Source organism: Myotis lucifugus, unplaced genomic scaffold, assembly GCF_000147115.1.
Source record: "Myotis lucifugus unplaced genomic scaffold, Myoluc2.0 scaffold_65, whole genome shotgun sequence".
Lineage (NCBI taxonomy): Eukaryota > Metazoa > Chordata > Mammalia > Chiroptera > Vespertilionidae > Myotis > Myotis lucifugus.
Genome location: NW_005871113.1, coordinates 3,895,326 through 3,919,361, shown reverse-complemented (window position 1 = coordinate 3,919,361; position 24,036 = coordinate 3,895,326). Strand labels below are relative to the sequence as shown.

The window sequence follows — 24,036 nt, the reverse complement described above, 5'->3', positions numbered from 1 at the left end:
AACTGTGCACACATATCTTTAAATTCAATGTTGGAAGATACACAACCTGGCTTTTAAAACAATAAGCTTGTCTCTTGGTGAAAGGGAGTGGCTTCCGAATTGGTTCTTAGCTATTATTGTTTGTTGCTAATGAATTATCTTCAACTTTTCTCCTCATTCTTACATATTATAGAGTGAAAGTTTCTTATTAATCTTAATAAGTAAGCAATTTATCACTCTCAGTGAATGGTACAGTCCATTTGTAATACTTGATAACTGCAGTGAACCCTGCAGGCAGCAGCTGTGGTTGTGTGGAGGGAATTGTTGGTTAATCATCTGTCTTTTTAGTTACTCTCACATTTTTAGCATATAAGCCTCAGCAACAAAATACAGACCTATTGTAATTTGCAGAACCATCAGATATGTAATGTTCTAATATTATAGTGAAAAGAACATACCTTTTGGAATCAGATAGATTTAGGCCCAAACCTTCTATCCACTATTTACTAGTGGTGTGATCTTAATACAAATTAACATCTGAGTCTTTTTTCTTATTGGAAAGACAGGAATAATACCTTCTTGTTTTGAGGATTATATCTGTATGTGTCTAGTTCAATGCTCAATACATTATCAGCTATTGTTAGCTCTTATCTGTTGCTCAGCTTACCATTTCCCTAACATACATACTCTCGTATCTCTTTCTTTAGTGTTGCACCGTTCCACTGTGAAATTTTTCGCTAACCTTTCATACTTTTAGATGTCTCCTCTTCTAGTAAGTTTTCTGTGTTTCCTTCAGACTGAGTTAGTTCTTTTCCCTTCCAATTCTACATTTCAACAATGTAGCAACTAATTTTCCTCCATTTTTTTTTAATTTGCAAAATTTTCCAATTTACAGAAAAAAGACCGAAAGAATTCAGTTCTAACTCTAAAATAATTTCTTTTAGTTACCATTGTGGTTGACCGTTAGACTGACATGAGCAGAACAAAGACGATGGCCAGATACAGAAGGTCACCAGGGCAGAAAGGCCACGGTACCTAGTAATGGGTGAAACTGGAAAAACAAGGACCTCGCCCCCAGGGTAACTTTTCTTCTCCAAGCATATCACTGGTCATGTGGTTTAGACCCCCGGACATTTCATGTAGCTGATCATGCAGTTCCGACTCTCTCCTAACCTTTCCTGGGAGGAGGAACAGGGGCTGAAGAGTGGCCTCATGTGACTCCCATGCGGGCCCTTGCACTACTCCTCCCTTAAGCATTAACCCCTAGGGATAACATATCGGCCTCAGTTGTGGTTTAGCTCCAGGCCCAGAAAAGCAGCAGAACCAGACTGGCGATGCCATGGCTGATATCAGGACCAGCTGCAATGACCCCCTGCTCTGATGCTGACGAATCATTAGAGGCCATGACCCTGAAAGGACACACCTAGAAAGCTGATGAATATTCTATTGGAATCCTCCCCTGAGCCCTCCAGATAAATACCCTCAAGACCAGGACCCAGTGTGGCTCTCTCTCCTGGGAGCATGCCCACAGCCTTCTCCCCACCCCACCTCCCTGCAGGCAAGTTACCTTTACCTTTCTCCTAAGCAACAAGGGCCTTTCTTTTGCCTCTGTAACTTGTTTTCTGAGCCCATTTCTTCTTTCTTTTACCTCTGTGACTTTCTAAATAAACTTTCTTTTAAATCTTGAGTCTTAGTAATGAATTATTTCTTAGCTAAAACTCAAGTATCTAGTACCGAAGTTGCTGAAGCAAGATCTGGTCTGACTCCACTGGTCTAACACCTGGTGCCATTATCGCTGCCAACATTATGAAGTAGATAGTTCACCGTAAGCATGAGATACATTGAGCTTAGATAGCACATCCTATATAATAAAACCCTAATATGCAAATCAACCGAACGGCAGAATGACTGGTCGCTATGACACGTACTGATCACCAGGGGGCAGACACTCAATGCAAGAGTGTCAGCCAGAAGCTGGGCTCACAGCTAGGGAGTGCAGCAGTGGTGGCGGGAGCCTCTCCTGCCTCCACAGCAGCGCTAAGAACTCCCAGAGGGTCTTGGACTGCAAGAGGGTGCAGGCTGGGCTGAGGGAGCCCCCCCTCAGTGCACAAAAGTTGTGCACCAGGCCTCTAGTATATTATAATTGGAATGATACAGAGGAGATTAGAATGGCCCCTGCATAAGGGTGACACGTAAATTCGTGACGTGTTCCATATTTTTGTAAATATATGGTGATGGAAGGAGATTTGACTTTGAGTGGTGGGCACACAATGCAATATACAGATGATGTATCAGAATTATACACTTGAAACCTATATACTTTTATTAACCAATGCTACCCCAATAAATCTAATTAAAAAAATATACAGTAATACCATTTCTTTTAGTTACCACGAAGTAGACACTTCACCATAAGCATGAGACCCGTTGAGCTGAGGTATTCAGTGATTCGATTTCAAATTGTTGCATTGGGCATTATAACTAGGAATCTCTTTGTGCCTCAGTTTCAGTTAACATTTTGCAAAGCTACTGGAAATGTTTAAGTAGGTGATGATGTTACTCTTAATAATCATATTTTTTTAAACCTATATGGCCATCAGTATGATACGTGGTATCAAACTGGTAGTCTGGTCTGAGAGTGGTTAAAATGGTCATGTTTGAAATACCTCATTAGCATTCACACTGTATATATAATTAAAATTCTATAAATACAACCTTTCTATCACCTTGTAAAACAGATCACTGGTGCTGTGTGTTCTCCTTTTTCTCACAAGCATGTTGTCATGGTGTCTGACAGCCTCACACAGGGAATTTGGCTGAAAAAGCTTTTTTCTTCAAACTGAAGTTTTTGACCCTATTGATATACAGATGTTCTCATAATTTCCTCTCCTCAATTCCTTTGTAAATCGAAAGTAGGAAAGGGAAAATTATTTATGTAATTACATTAATAATTAATAATCAATGTGTATTAAATTACTATAGAAAACCATTCTGGTTCTTTACAATTCTCTTTTCAACTTTAGTTTCAAATCGCCAGCTTTTTAAATGGTAAGTTGCTTATATTGACAGACCTTAGATGATGATGGCACCATTTAGTTTTGAGTTGACATCTCTGCCTCTTTTTTTGTCAGAAACATTGTTTTTTGTTAGAAACATTATTTTTCTGGTGTGACTGCTGCTGATCCCAGTTGGGGAGACTAGATTTGGCTTCTGAAGGGTGCATAATCAGCACAGCAAATAGTCAGCGATAGGTCTGCCGCTGCTTTCTGCTCTGTGAACATCAGTTGTCATAAACCGGTGTTTGTTCCTTCTTTATTTGTGCTGATTCTTATTTAATTGTAGGACGATTTGATGAAACTGTTATTGAAGAGAGAAGACAGTGTGCCGAAGACCTGCTACAGTTCTCTGCCAATATTCCTGCTCTTTATAACAGTAAACAGCTTGAAGATTTTTTCAAGGTCTTTCTAAAATACTTTGTATTTTATTAAATACCTGTGTTTTCTAATGTTAATTTTTACTTTATTTGGGGGCTCTGTTGGCATATACATGTATGTTTATAATGGGTATGTCTTCCTGATGAATTGAATTGCTTAGTCTTATGCATTATCTCTCTCTGTCTCTGGTAGTACTTATTAAAGCCTTACTTTGTATGGTTTTAATATAGCCACTCTAGGTTTCTTACAGTCACTGTTTGCATGGTACCTTTTTATTTTTTATTTTTTTGCTTTCTATCTATTTGTGTTATTAAATAAGGGTATCTCTTACATGCAATGTATAGTTTGATCTTATTTTTTATCCAGTCAGGAAATGACTGTTGTTGATTGGAGGAGTATTTAGTCCTTTTTTTGTTTTGTTTTGTTTTATTTTTGTTAATCCTCACCCAAGGATATTTTGCTATTGATTTTTAAAGAGAGTGTTAGAGGGGGGAGAGACAGAGAGAGAGAAACATCGATGTGAGAGATACACATTGTTTGGTTGCCTCCCTCATACGCCCGGACTGGGGCCTGGGATCAAGCCTGCAACTGAGGTACATGTCCTTGATGGGACTCAAACCCAGGACTCTTCAATCCTTGGGCTGACACTCAATCCAGAGTCAAACAGGCGAGGGCTAGTCCTTTTATACTTAAAGTAATTGTTGATTTGATTGAATTTGTCTGCCATTTTGCTGTTAGTTATGTCTCATATATTTTTGTTTTTCCTTTATGCAACCCTTGTAGATATTGATTATTGTACCATTTAAATTCCTTTTTTATGAGTTTTTTGCTAAGTTAAATTCTTATTGGTTGCTCTAGGAATTAAAACATGCATTTTAATTTATGACAATTTACTTGAGATTAATACTCACTTAATTCCAGTAACATATAGAAAGTTTGCTTCATAAAGTGTTATTTACTCCCCTCCATTGCATTATTATAATATGTGTACCTTAAATATAATATAAATCCAACAATGTAGTATTATGATCTGATGTCTTTTAAGGAGTTAGGAGAAGAAAAAAGAACATATTTATATAGCCTTTTTTATACTTTAAAAACAGTGTATTAAAAAACAGTGAATATAAAAGATATAACATAAACAATGTATGTAAACCTAAAATGTGTGTACATAAAACAATATTTTCAGGAGCACATTCCTAAATAAACAAGAGGGGGCCTTCCATGGACCTATACATAGTCTTTTATATTTATCCTCATACGTACCTTCTTTTTTTTAAAAATATATTTTATTGATTTTCTACAGAGAGGAAGGGAGAGAGATAGAGAGTTAGAAACATCGATGAGAGAGGAACATCAATCAGCTGCCTCCTGCACATCTACTGGGGATGTGCCCGCAACCCAGGTACATGCCCTTGACCGGAATCGAACCTGGGACCTTTCAGTCCGCAAGCCGACGCTCTATCCACTGAGCCAAACCGGTTTCGGCAATACGTACCTTCTTTTGTGTGTGTTCTTTATTTGTTCAGGTAGATTTGGATTACCAACAGTTGTCAATTTCTTTCAGCTTGGGATTTCCTGTTGTTTCTTTTTGGTGTAAGCCTGGTTTGCTGGCAAAGGTTCTCTCAGTCTTTGTCTGGAAATGTTTTTGTTTACACTTTACTTTCAAAGGATAGTTTTGCTAGATATGTGGAATTACCGATTGACACTCTTTCTTTTAGTAGTTTGAATTTGTCACTCCACTGACTTTTGTCCTTCATTGTCTTTTTGAGAATCAGCCGTTAATTGTACTATAGTTCCACTGAGTAAGTCTTTTTCTATTGCTTCTTTCAGAAGTTAGCCTTGTCTTTCAACAGTGTACGTGTAGGTATTGATCTTTTTCTGTTTATCCTATTTAGGGGTCTAATTTATCTTCTTGTATTTGTAGATTAAATTTTTTTGGTTCAATTTTGGATGTTTTCTGTCCTCATCTCTTCAAAGTATTTCTTTTTTTTAATATATTTTATTGATTTTCTACAGAGAGGAAGGGAGAGAGACAGAGAGTTAGAAACATCGATGAGAGAGAAACATCGATCAGCCGCCTCCTGCACATCCCCCACCGGGAATGTGCCCGCAACTCAGGTACATGCCCTTGACCGGAATCGAACCTGGGACCTCTCAGTCCGCAGGCCGACGCTCTATCCACTGAGCCAAACCGGTTTTGGCTTCAAGTATTTCTTTTTCAGCCCCTTTCTCTCTCTTACATTGGATACCCCCATTACATGTAAGTTGGTATGCCATTACGTGTAAGTTGGTATGCTTGATATCATTTCACATTTCTCTCTGGTTCTCTTTATTATTTGGTCTTTTTTTTCTATAATCTTCATACTCGATAGTTTCTGTTGATCTTCACATTCATTGGTGGTTCTTTCTCAAATCTGTTGTTGAACTCCTCTAGTAAATTTAAAATTTTTGTTACAATACCTTTCAAATGCACCATTTCTATCTGGTTCTTTTTTTTTTTTTAAATTGAGATTAAATGACATAACATAAAACTCACCATTTTAAAGTGGTGTATGATTCAGTGGTTTTTAGTATATTCACAAGGTTACACAACCATTATCGCTGCCTGATTCCAGAACATTTTCATTACCCCATAAAGAAATCTCATACCCATGAGCACTTACTTCTTCCCCACCATGCCCCAACCTGTAGCAACTACCGATCTACTTTCCATCTTGATGGATTTGCCTATTTCTGGACATTTCACATGAATGGAATCATAAAACATGTAGCTGTTTTCATCTGGCTTCTTTCTCAGAGTTCAATATTTTCAAGGTTCATCCATGTTGCAGCATGTATCAGTACTTCATTTCTTTCCATTAAGTGGATTTTGTTATCCATTCATTAGTTGATGTACATTTGGATTGTCTCCACTTTTGGCTCTATGATAATGCTTCACTATTTTTTGTTTTAAAAAAAAATAATTTCTACTTATTTATATTTACTATTTCATGAGTCATAGTCATTAGACTTTTCTTTAATTCTTTTTAAATGGAATCTTTTAAAAAAATATATTTTTATTGATTTCAGAGAGGAAGGGAGAGAGATAGAACATCAATGATGAGAGAGAATCATCGATCGGCTGCCTCCTGCATCCCCCTACCAGGGATTGAACCCACACCCCAGGCATGTGCCCCTGACCAGAATCAAACCCGAGACCCTTTTGTCTGCAGGCCGACGCTCTATCCACTGAGCCAAACCAGCTAGAGCTCCTTTAATTTTTTAATTGTTATTTCCTTCAGTTATTTGAACATATTTATAAGCTTGTATTGACTGTTTCCTCCCCCCCATCCCCTTTTATGGAGCACACACTTTTCCTGTTTCTTTGTATGTCTTACTATTTTTTGTTCAAAGCTGGAAATTTTGGTTAATATATATTACAGCAACTCTGAATTCTGATTTTTTCCTCCCTGAGGGTTGTTGCCATTGTTTTATTAGTATGTTTATTAACATGGCTGTACTAAATCTGTGGAGTTTATTTGTTTAATGCATAGTATGTGACTGCTGATACTTATGGTCAGTTTTTAATTTTAATTGTATTTTTAAATCTGGTTTAGTAGGATTTAGCTCTGTGTCATCTTAGTTTATTGGACAGCCAGTGTTTGGTCTTGGCTTATACTTAAACACTTTGTTTCTTATATGCTTCTCTTTATGCTGATGATTCTTTGTGTGTTTTCAAAGTTCAAGCAGTTTTTAAGTTTGCCCTGGGTCTTACTTTCCTTTGAGATGTCTTACATTTCCTCTATCCAGTGGTCGGCAAACTGCGGCTCGCAAGCCACATGCGGCTCTTTTTGGCCCCTTCAGTGTGGCTCTTCCACAAAATACCGACTTCTGCGCATGGGCCACGAAGTTTCAATCGCACTGTACGTGCGCGCCCGCACGTGGTATTTTGTGGAAGAGCCACACTGAAGGGGCCAAAGAGCCGCATGTGGCTCGCGAGCCTCGGTTTGCCGACCACGGCTCTATGCATATGCACCATCTCATGGTTTGCCAGGGATTTGTAGATAGTTTGTTCCCTCTGTGGTCTCTCCTGTATGGATGGGTAGAGTGCTTATTAAGAATCCCTATGGTTGTGTCATTTTCTGGATTTCCCTGGTAAATGTCTGGCTAATGTTCTGGTCTTTTGCTTGCTGCAGCTTATGCTTGCTGAGCCATTCACTTGTTTCTTGCCATTTGTTTGGCACTAAGATTGCTACTATTACTGATAATGCTATTTGGGGTAGATTTTTTTTCCTGTGATTCAATCAAAATCATGGCAACCTCATCTACAAGTGAATCTGCTGGTTTTCAAGGCTCTTGTATAATTACCTTGGCCACCCAGCTGGGATGGAAGATGGGAGCAACCCCAGGCGAGAATAGACTTATTAAGAGTTCTTACCTGGGGTTTTGTGGTTTTTCATGAGTAACCACATCTTCATTTGCTTTATGTTTTTGGTCAAGTTCTGGAATCTCAAATGGTTATTTAGACAGTTTTCTCTAGTTATATTATTGTCTTTTGTGATGAGCATTTGCTCATATACTTATTTTACCATATCTAAACTCCTTCCCCTTCAGACTGACTTTCATTAACAAAAACTTTGAGAAACTATATAATAAGAGTTTCTTTTTACTGCATAATCAGGAACACTAAGAGGTTAATGTTTGAACTAGAGATTTAAAATAGAATTGTGGCATATTATTCTACTACTTCCCTTTAGTGCCTATAGAACAGATTTATTTATTTATTTATTTATTTATTTATTTATTTCCTCACCTGAGGATTTGTTCATTGATCTTGGGAGGAGGGAGGGTGGAAGGAAGGAAAAGAGAGAGAGAGAGGAAGTGAGAGAGGGGAAAAAGAAAGAAACATTGATTGGTTGCCTAATGTGCTCATCCTGACCAGGGATGGTCCTGACCAGGGATCAAACCTGTAGCCTAAGTATGTGCCCTGACCGGAAATTGAACCCGCAGCCTTTTAATGTATAAGATGACACTCCAATCCATGGAGCCATCCGGCCATGGCTGGCAGGGAACTTTTGATTAGGTAAAGATAGTTGTGAAATCTTTGTGCTGACATAGACAGGAAATAGGGGTTTTATATTCCTCTTGGGTTTGGCTATCTGGGAAGTAGTGTTTGGGAGGCATAGAACTGCTGGTGGAAGGTAGAGGAAAGATGTTAAGGAGCAGAAGAGCTATTTTAATTAGTTATACTTATTCAAAGATTATAAGCCCATATATTCCTGATTGTAGCAGTGTATAAAGCCATGGCACAGACTCACACCACTATCACTTGCCTGATATTAGCATTCTCTAGTTACATGTAAGTAAGAGAAAGTAGTCTTTTAGGCTTAAATTTGCAAACTTAAATATAGAATTAAAATGATGGTCACATTGAGAAATCAATTTTATATTAAAATTGTGTTTTTTAATAAAAATATTTTAAACTTATTTAGTTTTACTTTATTGTATTTAAGTGGTTTTCAAGTTTAAGTCACTTCTGGAATTTCCTGAAGTGCTGTGTGATATATTGTAGTTTTTAATTTGAAAATTACATTACTTTCTAATGGAGCTCATCATTTATCACTATTGGAATGACCAGTCACTAAGGATTCTGAACAATATTCATTAGCTGGTGTGTGTTTTCTTTTTCTGTATTTTTAAATGAGTAAGTTTGAGAGATTTTTAAAAAATTTGCTTTTATAAAAAGCCATGTTTTATTATAAACATTATAGTATTCCTATTGAATTTTTAAATAATTGACTATTTTTTAGAGCAGTTTATGTTTACAGAAAAATTGTGCAGAAAGTATTAGAGTTTTCCCATGTATTCCCCTACTCCCTCATAGAGTTTCTCTATTATTAACATAGTGCATTGGTGTGGTATGTTTGTTAACATTGATGAACCAATATTGATATTTCTGTTGATTTTTTAAAAAGCAATTGTAATCTGCCCTAACTGGTTGGCTCGGTGGATGGAGCGTCGGCCTGCGGACTGAAGGGTCCCAGGTTCAATTCCGGTCAAGGGCATGTACCTTGGTTGCGGGCACATCCCCGGTGGGGGGTGTGCAGGAGGCAGCTGATTGATGTTTCTCTCTCATCGATGTTCTAACTCTCTATCCCTCTCCCTTGCTCTCTGTAAAAAATCAATTAAAAAAATAAAAAAATAAAAAGAACATTAAAAAAAAATTGTAATCTCATTTAATAGATAATTAGTTTTTGTAATCCTTATACAATACTCAATTGAGAAGTCTATAGTTCATTTATTACTGATTTTTTAAAATACTGTTATTATGAATGACACACAATTACTCTGATCTTTTTAGGGTGGAATAATTAATGATGGTTCTGAATTGATTGGTCCTGTTGAAGCTTATTCGGATTCCCTCACTGATAGCTTTCCTGAGTGTAGTACGGAAGGTAAGAGATTTTATTTTTTTTCATTTCAGTGGTTTTTATTGTAGAAGATTAAATCATATTTATATTGCAAAAAAAAATGGATATAGGAATTTGGGAATACTTCATTAATTCTAATGATTTTTTTCACATTTTAATATCATTGATATTGGGTGCATGATACTGGGTTGATGATATCTTGCATTTAATTGACAGCTTTTTTCTTTCTTTTTTTTTTTTTTTATTAAAATATATATTTTATTGATTTTTTACAGAGAGGAAGGGAGAGAGATAGAGAGTTAGAAACATCGATGAGAGAGAAACATCGATCAGCTGCCTCCTGCACATCTCCCACTGGGGATGTGCCCGCAACCCAGGTACATGCCCTTGACCGGAATCGAACCCGGGACCCCTCAGTCCGCAGGCCGACGCTCTATCCACTGAGCCAAACCGGTTTTGGCAGCTTTTTTCTTTCTTAGTAATGTATAAACTAAAGGCCCGGTGCATGAAAATTCATGCACTGGTGGGGGGCGAGTCCCTCAGCCCGGCCTGCGCCCTCTCACAGTCTGGGAGCCCTCAGGGGCGGGAGGTGACCCGGCGATCAGGGGAAGGCAATGCCCCATCACACCTCTGCTGCTGCCACTGCCGGCAGCGCAAGCCTCAGCCGGCCCTGGTTACCTGAGCCTCAGGTGGCCCTGGGTGCCTCGGGCCAGCCCTGGGCGACTGGGCAGCCACCATCTGAGGCTTGCCTGCACCTCGGACTGGCCCTGGGCAGCTGGGGGACTGAGGGGACTGGGGGACTCCAGAGGCAGGTTGTGCGCCTGCTGCCCCGGTGGGGCTGAGGGGACTGGACGCTGTCATCTTGTGGCTGTGGGTGCCACCATCTTTGAGGGCGGGGCAGTCAATTAGCATATTCCCTCCTTATTGGCTGTGGGCGCTGCCATCTTTGCAACGGTGTGAGGGTCAATTAGCATATTCCCTCTTTATTAGGTAGGACTAGAGGCCTGGTGCACAAAAATTTGTGCACTTGGGGGGGGGGAGGAGGAGGGGACCCCTCAGCCTGGCCTGTGCCCTCTCGCAGTCTGGGACCCCTCAGGGATGACCACCTGCTGGCTTAGGCCCGCTCCCCGGGGGATTGGGCCTAAGATGGCAATCAGACATCCCTCTGGCAGCCCGGCAGCCCTCGGGGGATGTCCACTTGCCAGCGGGGAGCAGACCTAAGCTGCAGTCGGACATCCTTAGCGCTGCTGAGGAGGCAGGAGAGGCTCCCACCACCACCGCTGTACTGGCAGCATCATCCTGGCTTGTGGCTGAGCAGAGCTCCTCCCATGTGAGACCGCCCTGACCACCAGAGGGCAGCTCCTGCATTGAGCGTCTGCCCCCTGATGGTCAGTGTGTGTCATAGTGACCAGTCATTCCCAGTCCTTCTGCTGTTAGGGTCAGTTTGCATATTACCCTTTTACTATATAGGATAGAGGCCTGGTGCACGGGTGGGGGCCGGCTGGTTTGCCAGGGTGTCCTGGATCAGGGTGGGGGTCCCACTTGTGTGCCTGGCCAGCCTGGATGAGGGGATGATGGCTGTTTGCAGCTGGTTGCACCCCCTTCAGGGTGGGGGTCCCCACTGGGGTACCTGGCCAGCTTGGATGAGGAGATGATGGCTATTTGCAGCTAGTCACACCCCCCTGCAGGGTGGGGGTCCCCACTGGGGTGCCTGGCCAGTCTGGGTGAGGGGCTGAGGGCCGTTTTCAGGCTGGCAGGTGACTGAAGCTCCCAACCTCTCCTTTTTTTCTTTTTTTTTTTTCTTCTTGGATTTATTTACCTTCTATGGCTGTCACTGGAGCTGAGAGCCGGCTCCAGCTCTGAAGCTCGGCTCCAGCTCTGAGACCTCGGCTGCTGAAAGCAGGTATCTGCTTTTGTTTGGCTTCTATAATTGAAACACTTGTTGCAGTTCCAGCTCTGAGGTCCGGCTGGCTGAAAGCAGGTTTCTGGGGATTGTTTAGCTTCTATAATTGCAACATTGTTTCTTAGAGTGCAAGCTCAGAGCCCAGCAGCGGCAGGCGGGGAACCTTGGCTTCCTCCTTCACTGGAGCAAGCAAGCCTCCTGTTCGCTTCAGCTGCCTGGCTGCCGGCCGCCATCTTGGTTGGCAGTTAATTTGCCTATCTCGCTGATTAGCCAATGGGAAGGGTAGGGAAGTTACAGTTAATTACCATGTTTCTCTATTATTAGATAGGATGATTCCTCCTACAATTAATGCCATCTTAGATTTGATGAAATGTAGTATAATGAGTGTTCAGAATTTGTATTTTCTACAGTAAGAATGCCTTGGTTAAATTTATTTAGCAGCAACTGATCTTTAGACAATTAATTTTTTAAGACTGGCCTTAAAAGTTTAGTCATGTACCCAGAAAAAAAATTTAAAGCAGTTTTAATATGTTTTATAATAACATGAGTCTAAACCAAAGCAATTTTTGTACTTTTAATCATTTTAATTCAAGAATGCTTAATCTCCTGTTTTATTTCTCTATTAAGCCATCCTTGATTTTTTTTTTTAAATATATTTTTATTGATTTTTTACAGAGAGGAAGGGAGAGAGATAGAGAGCTTGAAACATCGATGAGAGAGAAACATCGATCAGCTGCCTCCTGCACATCTCCCACTGGGGATGTGCCCGCAACCTAGGTACATGCCCTCGACCGGAATCGAACCCGGGACCTTTCAGTCCGCAGGCCGACGCTCTATCCACTGAGCCAAACCGGTTTCGGCAATCCTTGTTTTTTTATGAAGATTTAAAACACATATTTTTTGGATTTCCTTAGCTAGTTTTTTTTTGTTTTTGTTTTTGTGTTTTTTCAGGGAAAATTTTGGAATAATAAAAAAAAGAGATTTAGGAAATAGGGATGGGGAGAGTCTTTAAAAATAGGTAATTAGGTTTGGTTCTGCTGTATTGAGAAGTGATTAACTTTTCTTGTTTTTCATGGTGGCTCCTGTTGACTTAAAAGCAAAGTATCCATTGAGTCCTCAATATCTTTGGCTCCATCCTGAATCAGCCAGGGTCATAGAAAAACATTGTTGACAGTAATATTACTTTACAGTCTGTCATGTTTTGGGGGGAAAATATATCTGTTCTCCATGACCTGTTTTTATCTGAGATCCTTGTCAGGCTTTGGAAAATCTAATCCCTGCTTGAGTTCTGAATGTGATTCTCTTTCTAGAACTGGATTCCTTGGAAGGTGACTTATGGGATAACCTGATCTGGCTATTGCCTCAGAGATACTCTGCTGAGAAAGAGGGAGAGTGTTTTCTGCCTGAAAAATGTGCTGATTTGATGATGTCCAGTAGAGGACCAGTAGGACAAATATTTGTAGGAGACTATTCAATGAGGAGAACAGCTCTTGGAAATGGCAGAAAAGTTTCTTTTCTCTCTCTTTTTGTTTTTTGATATAGGAATCAAAGGTTGTGTGATTTGGGAATGGTTATGTTCTTTTGACAGCCATAATAAGCCCTTGTTGCTAGGTGGGAGTCTGCCATGGTGAGAGAAGGGTGTTTCAGGAGGAGCCCATTTCAGTTTAAAATAATCAGGGATGGGAGCAATACAGAGGTCTTTTGTCCTTTGCCATCGTCTAGGAGGGAAAGGGAAGTGCATTATTATTAGGAATGACTTTTCTGGGTAAAAAGGTGGTTGCATCCATGTTAAAAGAGATATCTAAAGCTAAGGTGAGTTAGTAATTTATTGTCCAGTCTGGGAGACTTTTGAGAATTACAATAAAACAATAGGCATAAACCAGAGCTGCCTCAGACAAACTGGGCAGTATGGGCTACCCTACCTAAAGCAGTTAAGAGTTTGTCTGTGAAATTTCAAACAGATGGCTTTTCTTTGGAAGGCTTTATCCTTTAGGAATATGCTTTAAGAGAGAAATTAGGGGCAACATTTTTTTTAAAAAAAATTATGTTTTTATTCATTTAGAGTGAGGAAGGGAGAGGGAGAGAGAGAGAGAGAGACATCAATGATGAGAGAGAATCACTGATCAGCTGCACATGCCCCACTGGGGATCAAGTCCTCAACCCAGGCATGTGCCCTGACCAGGAATTGAACCAGCAACTTCCTGGTTCATAGGTCGATGCTCAACCACCGAGCTATGCCAGCCAGGTAGGGGAAACATTTTTGTTAAAAACTTAGGAAAAGACTTATGATACCTAAAAGAAATAGTGAAATTTTTATCCTTTCAGGGCATAGTTTAGTTTTCCAACTGTATTACCATTCTAAAATACACTGATCCATTAAGAATGAAAAACACGGAACTAGAAATGCTGTTAATACTTAAGTTTTTTACCCCTCTCTTTAAACGACTCTATGTCTGGTTAATTAATCCTGCTGAAAGACACTTTGTTGACAAATACAGATTGGAATGTCAGACAGCTTGCAAATTCATTGCTATGAGAGGGGAAATGACTTGAAAATGTTTTTAATTGATTTTTTTTGAGAGACAGGAAGAGGAGAGAGATAAAGAAAAACATCAATTTGTAGTTTCACTTCTTTTTTAAAAAAAATATATATTTCTTTATTGATTTCAGAGAGGAACGGAGAAGGAGAGAGAGATAGAAACATCAATGATGAGAGAGAATCATTGATTGGCTGCCTCCTGCACACCCCCTACTGGGGAACGAGCCCGCAACCCAGGCATGTGCCCTTGGCTGGAATCGTACCCGGGACCCTTCAGTCCACAGGCCACCGCTCTATCCACTGAGCCAAGCTGGCTAGGGCTAGTTTCACTTCTTTATGCATTCATTGGTTGATTCGTGTATGTGCCCTGACCGGGATCTCACCTACAATCTTGGAGTATTGGGACAATGCTCTAACCAACTGAGCTACCTGGCCAGGGACAGAGGAGAAATGACTTTTAATATGTATGTGCGTGTGTGTGTGTGTGTGTGTGTGTGTGTGTGTGTGTGTATTTTTGGCCTCGCCCCACCTCCCCCGTCGCTATATATATTTATTTCAGAGAAGGGAGAGGGTGAGAGAGAAACATCAATGATGAGAGAGAATCATTGATCAGCTGCCTCCTGTACACCCCCTACTGAGGATTGAACCCACAACTGAGGCATGTGCCCCTGACTGGAATCGAACCCGGGACCCTTCAGTCCGCAGGCTGATGCTCTATCCACTGAGCCAAACCAGCTAGGGCATGGGAAATGACTTTTAAATATCATGAAATTGTCTGGCATACTGGGCAAGTGTAAGATTTACTTTCATACCAAAAGGTCTGTACACCCTAGAGACAAGCAAAGGAGAGGACCTCTAGTACAAGGGCAGGAAAGCGGGCAGCTCGCCAAGCCTCACAGGTCTGCAGTGAAATGGAGGGTTGTAGAGGGATTGTGGTTGGCAAGTGCATTTAGAGCCAAAATGTGAGGAGGTGATTCACTCAATAACAACTCCTCTGAGTGCAGTATTTTAAATGGTGTTTTGAAAGGGCACGAGCCCGCAACCCAGGCATGTGCCCATGTGGATTCATTTTTCATACTTCTGATTTAGTTTGTTGGTGGAATGAGGCAGAAGGGCACATCTTAATATATAGTCTGCTGTTTCAAGGTCCTTCAGGTGGAGTTAGAATGACATGGCAAGTATATCACCTCTCAGAGAACAGATGTGGAAGCTAAGCGATCATTATTTTTATTAGTACCATAAAAATGCAATCAACAAGTTTTAAGTTACCTTGAAAGAAAGTTTTCTGAGGAAAATAAAAAGAGCTGGATTAGTGGCTTAAAAAATTATCATTATTTTATAGTACAATGGGATCGAGGAAACCCCTTTAAGGTTTCATAAAACCAATACTTTGGTAATTAACTGGTAAATGCATTTTATCTAATATGAAATTGAAAATTATAAAGTTCTTCAGTAGGTTTTTAGATAAAAAGTTAATATCGTTTTATGTTTTTAAGACGAAATGCTGGTTACTCTTGATCTCCCTTTGTTCAGGGAAATTAAACTATATATTTTCTCAAAGATGAAAGGTTTAATTGATTAACATCTTATTTCCTTTTTAAACTTCCATCATTTGCCGGATTAAACTTAGCTATGAAGTTCCTGACATTTGTGGAAACCTGACCAAAATGATGCATGGGAATTGAGCTTCTTGACATGTTTCTCTCATCTGTTGGCCTGTTTGAAGGATTTTGTTTGCTTTACTGCCATGCTGGCCTTGATATTGGAGCCTTTGATGTTGGTATAGTCTCATCTGGTAACCTGTGTCATTTCCTCTTCCTAATACATTATTTTACTTCCTTTGCAGTTTTGGGAGGGACATTTTCCAGGTGTGTGCAGCAAATAAGAGAAAATAATTAGGTGATCATAACCACAAATACAAATTGAGAGATCAACATCTTATATGTAGCAGATCTTAATAGGGAATATTTTTAAATGTCTCCTGGAATAGTTAAATCTGTCTTTTTTTTTTTTTTGCCTAAAAATTTTGGGTTAGAAGCTTCTAAGTGCTTATTCTAACAATTGTAGACTCTAGAATGATTTATTAGGCTGTCTTGAATTAGCCATTTTAGAGTAAATGAGATGTACATTTCAAAGATAATGGCATCTCTTGCTGATCTATGTATGGGAACTCGTAAAAGAACTCTTAGTCCAAGATTTGTGTGTTTACTTGATGGTAGGATAATTTTTTTGCATTATGTAGATAAACATGAAAATTATAATTAATATGTGTTGAATAGAATAATGTGGATTATATTTGACATTAAATGTAATCATCATTATACTATGTTAGGGAGATAATTGGGGAGGCATGTAGTTATTTAAGCTTGAAAAAAATTCTGTTTTACAATACCTTTTTGGTTTTTTATTCGTGTTATTTTCATTTAGTTGATTTAAAGTTGATGCTTTGAGGCAGGATCATTTTAAAAAGTAATATTGTTCAGTTAATTGGCTACTTAATAACCTAAATATATTTTAAAGACAAACTTAAAGTCTACACTACAAGTAGTGTAAGATGACAAAATATAGAAAGTCTGATGAAAAGTAATTTACATTTATGTAGAATTTATAGCAAATGTCCACTAGATGGCACCATGAGCACTCCAAATCTTTTTATTAGGATTAGTCTGGGTCCTCTATTAGAGTATGCTTATTCAGTTTGAAGTTCCTTTTTCTCTTAAGCCTTAAGGGCTTCTTAACTTTTATTCACTGTTCTTTATTAGTTGAAATTTCTTTGGCAGGGGACTTTGAAATAAATAGGAAAAAAGAACAGGCCATTATTCTCAAGATAAACACAAATGAGAATGTGTCGTTCATTGTGTGTATGTGTATATGTAAAACAAACAATACACATTATAAATATTGACTCTTAAAATCCTGGGGCTATCAAGGATAATGCTGAACTTAGAACTTTAGGGGTTGGGTGAAGCAAATAAAGTTATGATATGTTGTGGGAATGGGTTTTAGAGTAGAAGGAACATTAGGGAACATATAGATGAATCTCTTAGTTTACAATTAAAATTGGAATTTCAGAGAAGGTGAGTCATGTGCCTCTAGCAGTCAGGGCCTTCCAGGTATTTAATAACAATCACAGAACTGTATTTTATGAAATGAAGAGATTTAATTTTAGGAGAGGAAGGCAGTGGGAATGCTTATTTGGTATAGAAAGCTCAGTGTGAGCTGCTTGTGTGCTGGTAACAAACAGGTGTGATTCGCAGAGAAGATTCTGGAGAGGAGCAGCATGAAAAGTTCATTAGGTAGAAAGGGAAGCCAACTCACAGATCTTCGTTGTTCAGATAAGATAACAGGATTAGGGTTATAATTGTGAAGAATGTGTTGCTTTCTGAGTTCATTCTGTTTTTCACCAAATATACAGAAGATATTCTGATGCTCTCTTCAAAAAGTCTCAAGGGTGAAGCATAGACATGTTCCAAGGATGTTATAAATGTGAATCATCAAAGGAATGGTTATTGTAGTAACAGTAGCTATTACTAAATGAGGAGTTGGTAATCAAGTAAGGAATCTTAACTGGCATCAGAATCTTAATTAGTTTTAGATTTAGGTTTTCACTTAAGTCATATTTATAAGGCCTTATTTCTTAATGGAGACTGATACGTATTTCTTCTGTCTCAGGGTGACCTTTGTTCTGCTGGCTAGGTAACTTGCTTTGTTTATAAAGCATGAGTCATTGCTACTAGGAAAAGTAGAAATTCCCTTTCCTTGACTCTTGCAATATGTGAACCTCAGGGCTCAGTGAAAGCTATCAGCTAACAATAATGAGGCCATGTATTTTTATATATAGTCCACCATAAGAGACCACCTGTTGTTCTAAAGAAAACTGATATCTTTTTGCAGATGGTCTTCAAATACAGATTTCTGATAGTTTATAGTATAAAGATTTATTCTGTGGCAACTCAACCTTTTCCCCTGGTGCTTGTCTTTCAGAGATGGTGTCTTAGACTATACTGCCTACCTGAGCAGTTCAAAGCACAGAAAGTGAGGGTAGGTAGGTAGACTAGGATCTTAAATAAAACCCTTATGTCCGTAGCTGCTTTTTAACCGGTCACCTGGGGCCCTCTAATGGCCCTGAGACTTGAATGTCTGTGAAATGAATCTGGAGGCAGAATGCTTTCATAGAACCTTTGACTCCCCATCCCACCCCCCTGCTCTCATCCCTTCCAGAAAAGGCTTAGGTTTTTGACTTGATGGCATTGGGTGAAGGTTGCACCTTTTACTCTTATGATGGCCCAGAGGGCCCTCTTAAACATGGACTGACTTCAGGTTGGTTTAACTTTTGACAGATAGTTTCTGTATTGTCAATTATTGCTCTGCCTCATCCACAGTTTCTTCCTGCTCACCTTAACCGAAAGCTTCTTGTTTGCTGCTCCCTGTATCTTACTCGCTAACTTTCTTCCTGTGTTATAGAGAGCTAGTCTCCACTTCATGTGATATTTAGATTTATATAAAGTTTGTTGAATGACAGGACTGATTTCCAGGACTTGAGCAGGTACTGTACAAAGTAGATATATTAAGGATATCAGAGGAATAAGCTAGGTACTGAACACACACACACACACACACACACACACACACACACACGTATGCACGCATACGTACGCGTGCACACACATTTATTGCTATGGTGGTGAAAGGGAGTGTTCTTGAGCTGTTTGGGAAGTACTTCATTGAGAAGAAGGGAATTTAGAAATTGCTTAAATATAGAAGAGGAAAGTATCAGAGAATACTAGAAAAGATGATTCAATGCAGTGCATGGTGGAGGACATATGATAGGGTTGGGCTTTTTAGGTGTGGTAGGGTGTATCATAACAGGAGAATTAAAGGAGGAGGATAGTTTGGGGTTAGTTTGCTTTAAACAGATCTGTCTTTATATCGTTTCTACCTTCTCTCTCTTAAGTTAGGTATGGCGGGGGGCTCCCTTCTCCACGTCCAGCACAGGGAAAGAGAGACGTGAACCAGTTCTTTTAAGTAGGAGGCGCTTTTGGGATTTGAGAAAATGAAAAGACAGACATAGAAATAGAATAAAAGCTTGGGCCAGGTGTGGCGTCTGCCCTCTGAATGGACTGTATTTAATAAATACTCGAATAAAAGGCAGTTACATCACATCTGGGTGGGCCTTGAGTTCCTGGCGACATCAGGAGATCCACCCCCTTAACACTGGTCGGAAAGGTCAAACTGAGAGGCATCCCAGTCTCTTGACCAGGTCTGCCCCCAGGGCGCGGCTCTGCCTGCGCTCTGAGTTTCAGTGACAAATTTAAACCGAGTGTTTGCTAGCGGCCCTCAATTAGGAATTCCTGGGCACTGGCTGCTGGATATTTCATACAGGCCAGTATTTCATAAATGATGGCTGTGTAACATAGCTTTATACTCAATTCCCAATTTTAGCCCTTACTGTTATCTCCTTTGATATTCTCCATGTACAGAGCCTGAAGGGCTTGTCATACACAAAAAAGATAAATGATTAGCATTGCTTGTAATCCCACCATACTGAAAAAATTACTTTTAGTGTTTATTGTACCTTTCTAGGCCCCCCCCCCCATTTGTTCCTAAAAAAAATGTGTTTTTATTTCCCTAACCAGTTTGGCTCAGTGGATAGAGCGTTGGCCTGCGGACTGAAAGGTCCCAGGTTCGATTCCAGTCAAGGGCATGTACCTTGGTTGCGGGCACATCCCCAGCGGGAGGCAGCTGATCAATGTTTCTCTCTCATTGATGTTTCTAACTCTCTATCCCTCTCCCTTCCTCTCTGTAAAAAAATCAATAAAATATATTTAAAAAATATGTTTTTATTGATTTTTAGAGAGAGAGGAAGGGAGAGAGATAGAGAGATAGAATCATCCATGAGAGAGAGAAACCTCATCCATCAGTTGCCTCTGGTACGCCCCCCTACCGGGGATCAAATCTGCAACCCAGTATGTGCACTGACCGGGAATTGAACCAGTGGTCTCAGTTCCTGGGTCAATGCTCAACCACTGAGCCACATCAGCCGGGTTGTATTTGTGTTTTTAAATTATAATATATATACTCGTGTATACACACACACACACACACACACACACACACACACAAACATACATATACATACAAGTACCACTTTGCAGTTTGTCATTTTTGCATAATAGAGCATGAATACTTTAGCATTAAACATTGTTCTATAACAGTGATGGCGAACTTATGACACACGTGTCAGAGGTGACACACGAACTCATTTTTTGGTTGATTTTTCTTTGTTAAATGGCATTTAAATATATAAAATAAATATCAAAAATATAAGTCTTTGTTTTACTATGGTTGCAAATATCAAAAAATTTCTATATGTGACACGGCACCAGAGTTAAGTTAGGGTTTTTCAAAATGCTGACACGCCGAGCTCAAAAGGTTCGCCATCACTGTTCTGTAACATACTTTTTAATAGCTGTATAATACTTTATCATAGGGATGAACCATACTCTTTTATTGTTAGAAATTTGTTATTGCAAATTTTCACTAATTTTTGTGGTAAATAGTCTTATATAGAGATCTTTTTTTGTATCTCTGATTGTTTTGGTAAAAACTGCTGAATTGCTTGGTCAAAGATATAAGCATTTTTTTGCATCTGATATGCATTGCCAAACTGTCCTCCAACAAGGTTAAACCAGAAGAAGTCTTTTTATTTCCCTTTGCTTCTCCCAATTAGGCTAAAAAAATTCCTCTTCCTAACCTGCTTGTTTTACTTGCTTGCTTACTTTGAAAGATTCATTTAGAATTAGGTAGAAATTGAAACAATTTGTATAGTATATTTCTTACTTTATGTTGCTATCTTACTTTCTTCCTCAGTATTTTGATGGTCTTACTTTTCTGATCTAATTTTATTTAACCATGGTTTCCTTTGCTAATAAAATAAGGTTGGAAAGGTAAGAGGAAATGTGACTATGATACTAGATTTTTGTGGTCAAAAGCCAAGAAACTGAGTATACATAACTTTACCCTCTTGCCCTTTGGTGCTATTGTTCCTGTAGAAAGGAAAATCAGGCAACGCATGAGACAGTACAATGTGATAGATGATGTGAAGGTTATAGTGACAAGACACGGGAGAGCTGACAAAAGATTTCTGACAGCATTTCCTTTCTTTTGTGATTAGCTGCATAAACCAGAAAAAATATTAAACCTGATATTTGTTTATTAATTTCAATGGACTACAATGACACCATTTAAGGAAATAAATTTTCATTGACATACATAAAATATTTAAAAATTATTTTAAAAATCTCATAAAGTATATATATATTTCTCAAAACAGTGGATAATTTTGCAGATTGCTGGAAAAGATTTTGATTTTGAAGTACTGTGTACAGTTGAAATGTCATAGAAATGAAGAGATTTCCACTAGGTCCTGTGAATCTCATTGCAGATTATGCATTTAATGAAATCTATTGTTTTTAAGGAGCAAAAATTAATTCTGTCTATCTTTCTGTATCTATCTATCTAATCTAATTTATTGAGGCATAATTGACATAACATTAGTTTCAGTTGTACAACGTAATGATTAGATGTTTGTATTCCTAGTTGACCCTTGAACAACATGGGTTTGCATTGCACAGGTCCACTTATATGCAGATTTTTTTTTTTTTTAGTAAATATACAGTTTCCCTTCATCTCCCATGTTGTTGTTTTTTAAACATATTTTTATTGATTTTAGAGAGGAAGGGACAGGGAGAGAGAGAGATAGAAACATCAATGATGAGAGAGAATCACCAATTGGCTGCCTCCTGCACACCCCCTATTGGGGATCAAGCCCGCAACCCAGGCATGTGCCCTTGACTGGAATCGAACCCAGGACCTTTCAGTCTGCAGGCTGACGCTCTATCCACTGAGCCAAATAGGCTAGGGCCATCTCCCATGTTTTGCATTATGCGTTTAACCAACTGCATATTGAAAACAGTATTTTTGATTGGAGGATGCAAAGAGCTGACTGTATGCATTGTTCTTTGCCATTCTATATGAGACTTGAGCATCCGTGGATTTTAGTATTTGCGGGGGATCCTGGAACCAATCTCTCGTGGATACTGAGGGACTGTAGTTAAGTTTTTTGGGGAGTCAAAAGTTATATGTGTATTTTCAACTGTATGGGGTTGGGGTTGGGGCCCAACATTGTTCAAGGGTCAACTGTATCACAAAATGATCACCACATTAAGTCTACTTAATATTTGTCACCATACATATAAATTTTTTTCTTGCGATGAAAACTTTTAAGATCTACTCTTAGCAACTTTCAGATATGCAGTACAGTATTATTAAGTATAGTTGCCATGCTGTACATTACATTCCTATGAGGTACAGGAAGTTTGTACCTCAAAATTAGTTCTTTATGGGCATTCTGAGGATTTGAAAAAAACAAAACCCTGAAAACAGAATATTTTATTGACAGGGTGCCAAAGTTGTGTCTAAAGCTGATTTAAAATTTGAGTTTAGCTGCCAGTAACATGTTTTTACCCTAACTTATTTGATATGAAATAAACAATTTGAGTCTATAATAGGAGTTGACAACGTATAGCCTGTGGGCCAAATCTGGCCTGCCACCTGTTTTTATATGACCTAAAAGCTAAGAATGGTTTTTATATTTTATTTTTTAAATATATTTTTATTGGTTTCAGAGAGGAAGGGAGAGGGAGAGAGAGATAGAAACATCAATGATGAGAGAGAATCATTGATTGGCTGCCTCCTGCACGCCCCACACTGAGGATCGAGTCCACAACCCGGGCATGTGCCCTTGGCCGCAATGGAACCTTGGTACCCTTCAGTCCGCAGGCTGACGCTGTATCCACTGAGCCAAACCGGCTAGGGCTGGTTTTTATATTTTAAATGGTTGACAGAATTCAAAAGAATATTTTTTGGCATGTTCACTGATGACACAGAAACAATGGTGGGTAAAACTAGTGTGCCAGAGCATGAATCAAAAGAGCGACACCAGCCAGTAACTGAAAGCATTGACACACTTGCAGTAATGCCAGTGCTGAGTGTCCTTGATAAAGCACTAAAAACTCAATTTCATTAAACCTCAACCTTTGGGTACATGCCTTTGTTGATATTCTGTGTGACGGAATGGAAGTATACACAAAGCACTTCTGCATACTGAACTACCATGGTTGTCTTAGGGAAAAGTTCTTGTGCAGTTGCTTGAGCCATAACCTAGTTGCTTTTTTTTCTTGGAACACCATATATACTTGAAAGGATGATTAACAGACAAACTGTCATTATTCAACTTGGGAATTTGGCACATATCTTTTTGAAAGTTAACGAAGTGAGCTGATACTTGAAGGAGAAAATAACTGACAGCATGTGTTGCCACTGATAAAATTCAGGTTTGCAACCTACAATTAGAATTTTGGAGAACTTGTATCTTCCACTTTGAGCTTGACAGTTTTCCAATACTTAAAGAATTTTCTGGTGAAATTGGTGGTGATAATAACAAATTCGGTTTTGGTGGTGATATTATAATATGAAATTTGTTACCACTTTATCTATATAGCTCTGGAAACCAGTATTTTCAAAATGACCAATGTGTGATGTTACAAATTCATGATGGATAAAAAGATCCATTCAGTGTGTAAGACAGACCAATGGATTTGTGTGTAACAAAACAAATTTCATGCATAACCCATGGACATAGACAATAGGGTGTGAAGGCCTAGGGTGGGGGTGGGCTAGAAGGGGTCAGTGGGGGGAAAAGAGGGA

General features: G+C 39.1%; 1 protein-coding gene and 1 non-coding gene across 16 annotated transcripts in view; both read left to right on the top strand.

Annotated features, from left to right (window-relative positions):
- Window positions 1-24,036, top strand: part of RPS6KC1 (ribosomal protein S6 kinase C1) — a 131,282-nt gene that overhangs the window by 15,675 nt on the left and 91,571 nt on the right. For 10 of the 15 annotated variants that reach the window (XM_023754755.1, XM_006089883.3, XM_014456839.2 and 7 more), the window contains 2 exons: window positions 3,322-3,437; window positions 9,757-9,850. The exons of 1 other annotated variant lie outside the window; for it this stretch is intronic. In XM_023754755.1, the coding sequence (XP_023610523.1) occupies window positions 3,322-3,437; window positions 9,757-9,850 (210 nt within the window). The remainder of the gene's footprint in view (window positions 1-3,321; window positions 3,438-9,756; window positions 9,851-24,036) is intronic. 4 more of the 15 variants (XM_023754763.1, XM_023754760.1, XM_023754762.1 and 1 more) reach the window with 2 other exon arrangements.
- On the top strand, window positions 2,094-2,199 carry LOC111826290. Its single transcript, XR_002829573.1, has one exon. It is a non-coding gene; the product is annotated as a U6 spliceosomal RNA (small nuclear RNA).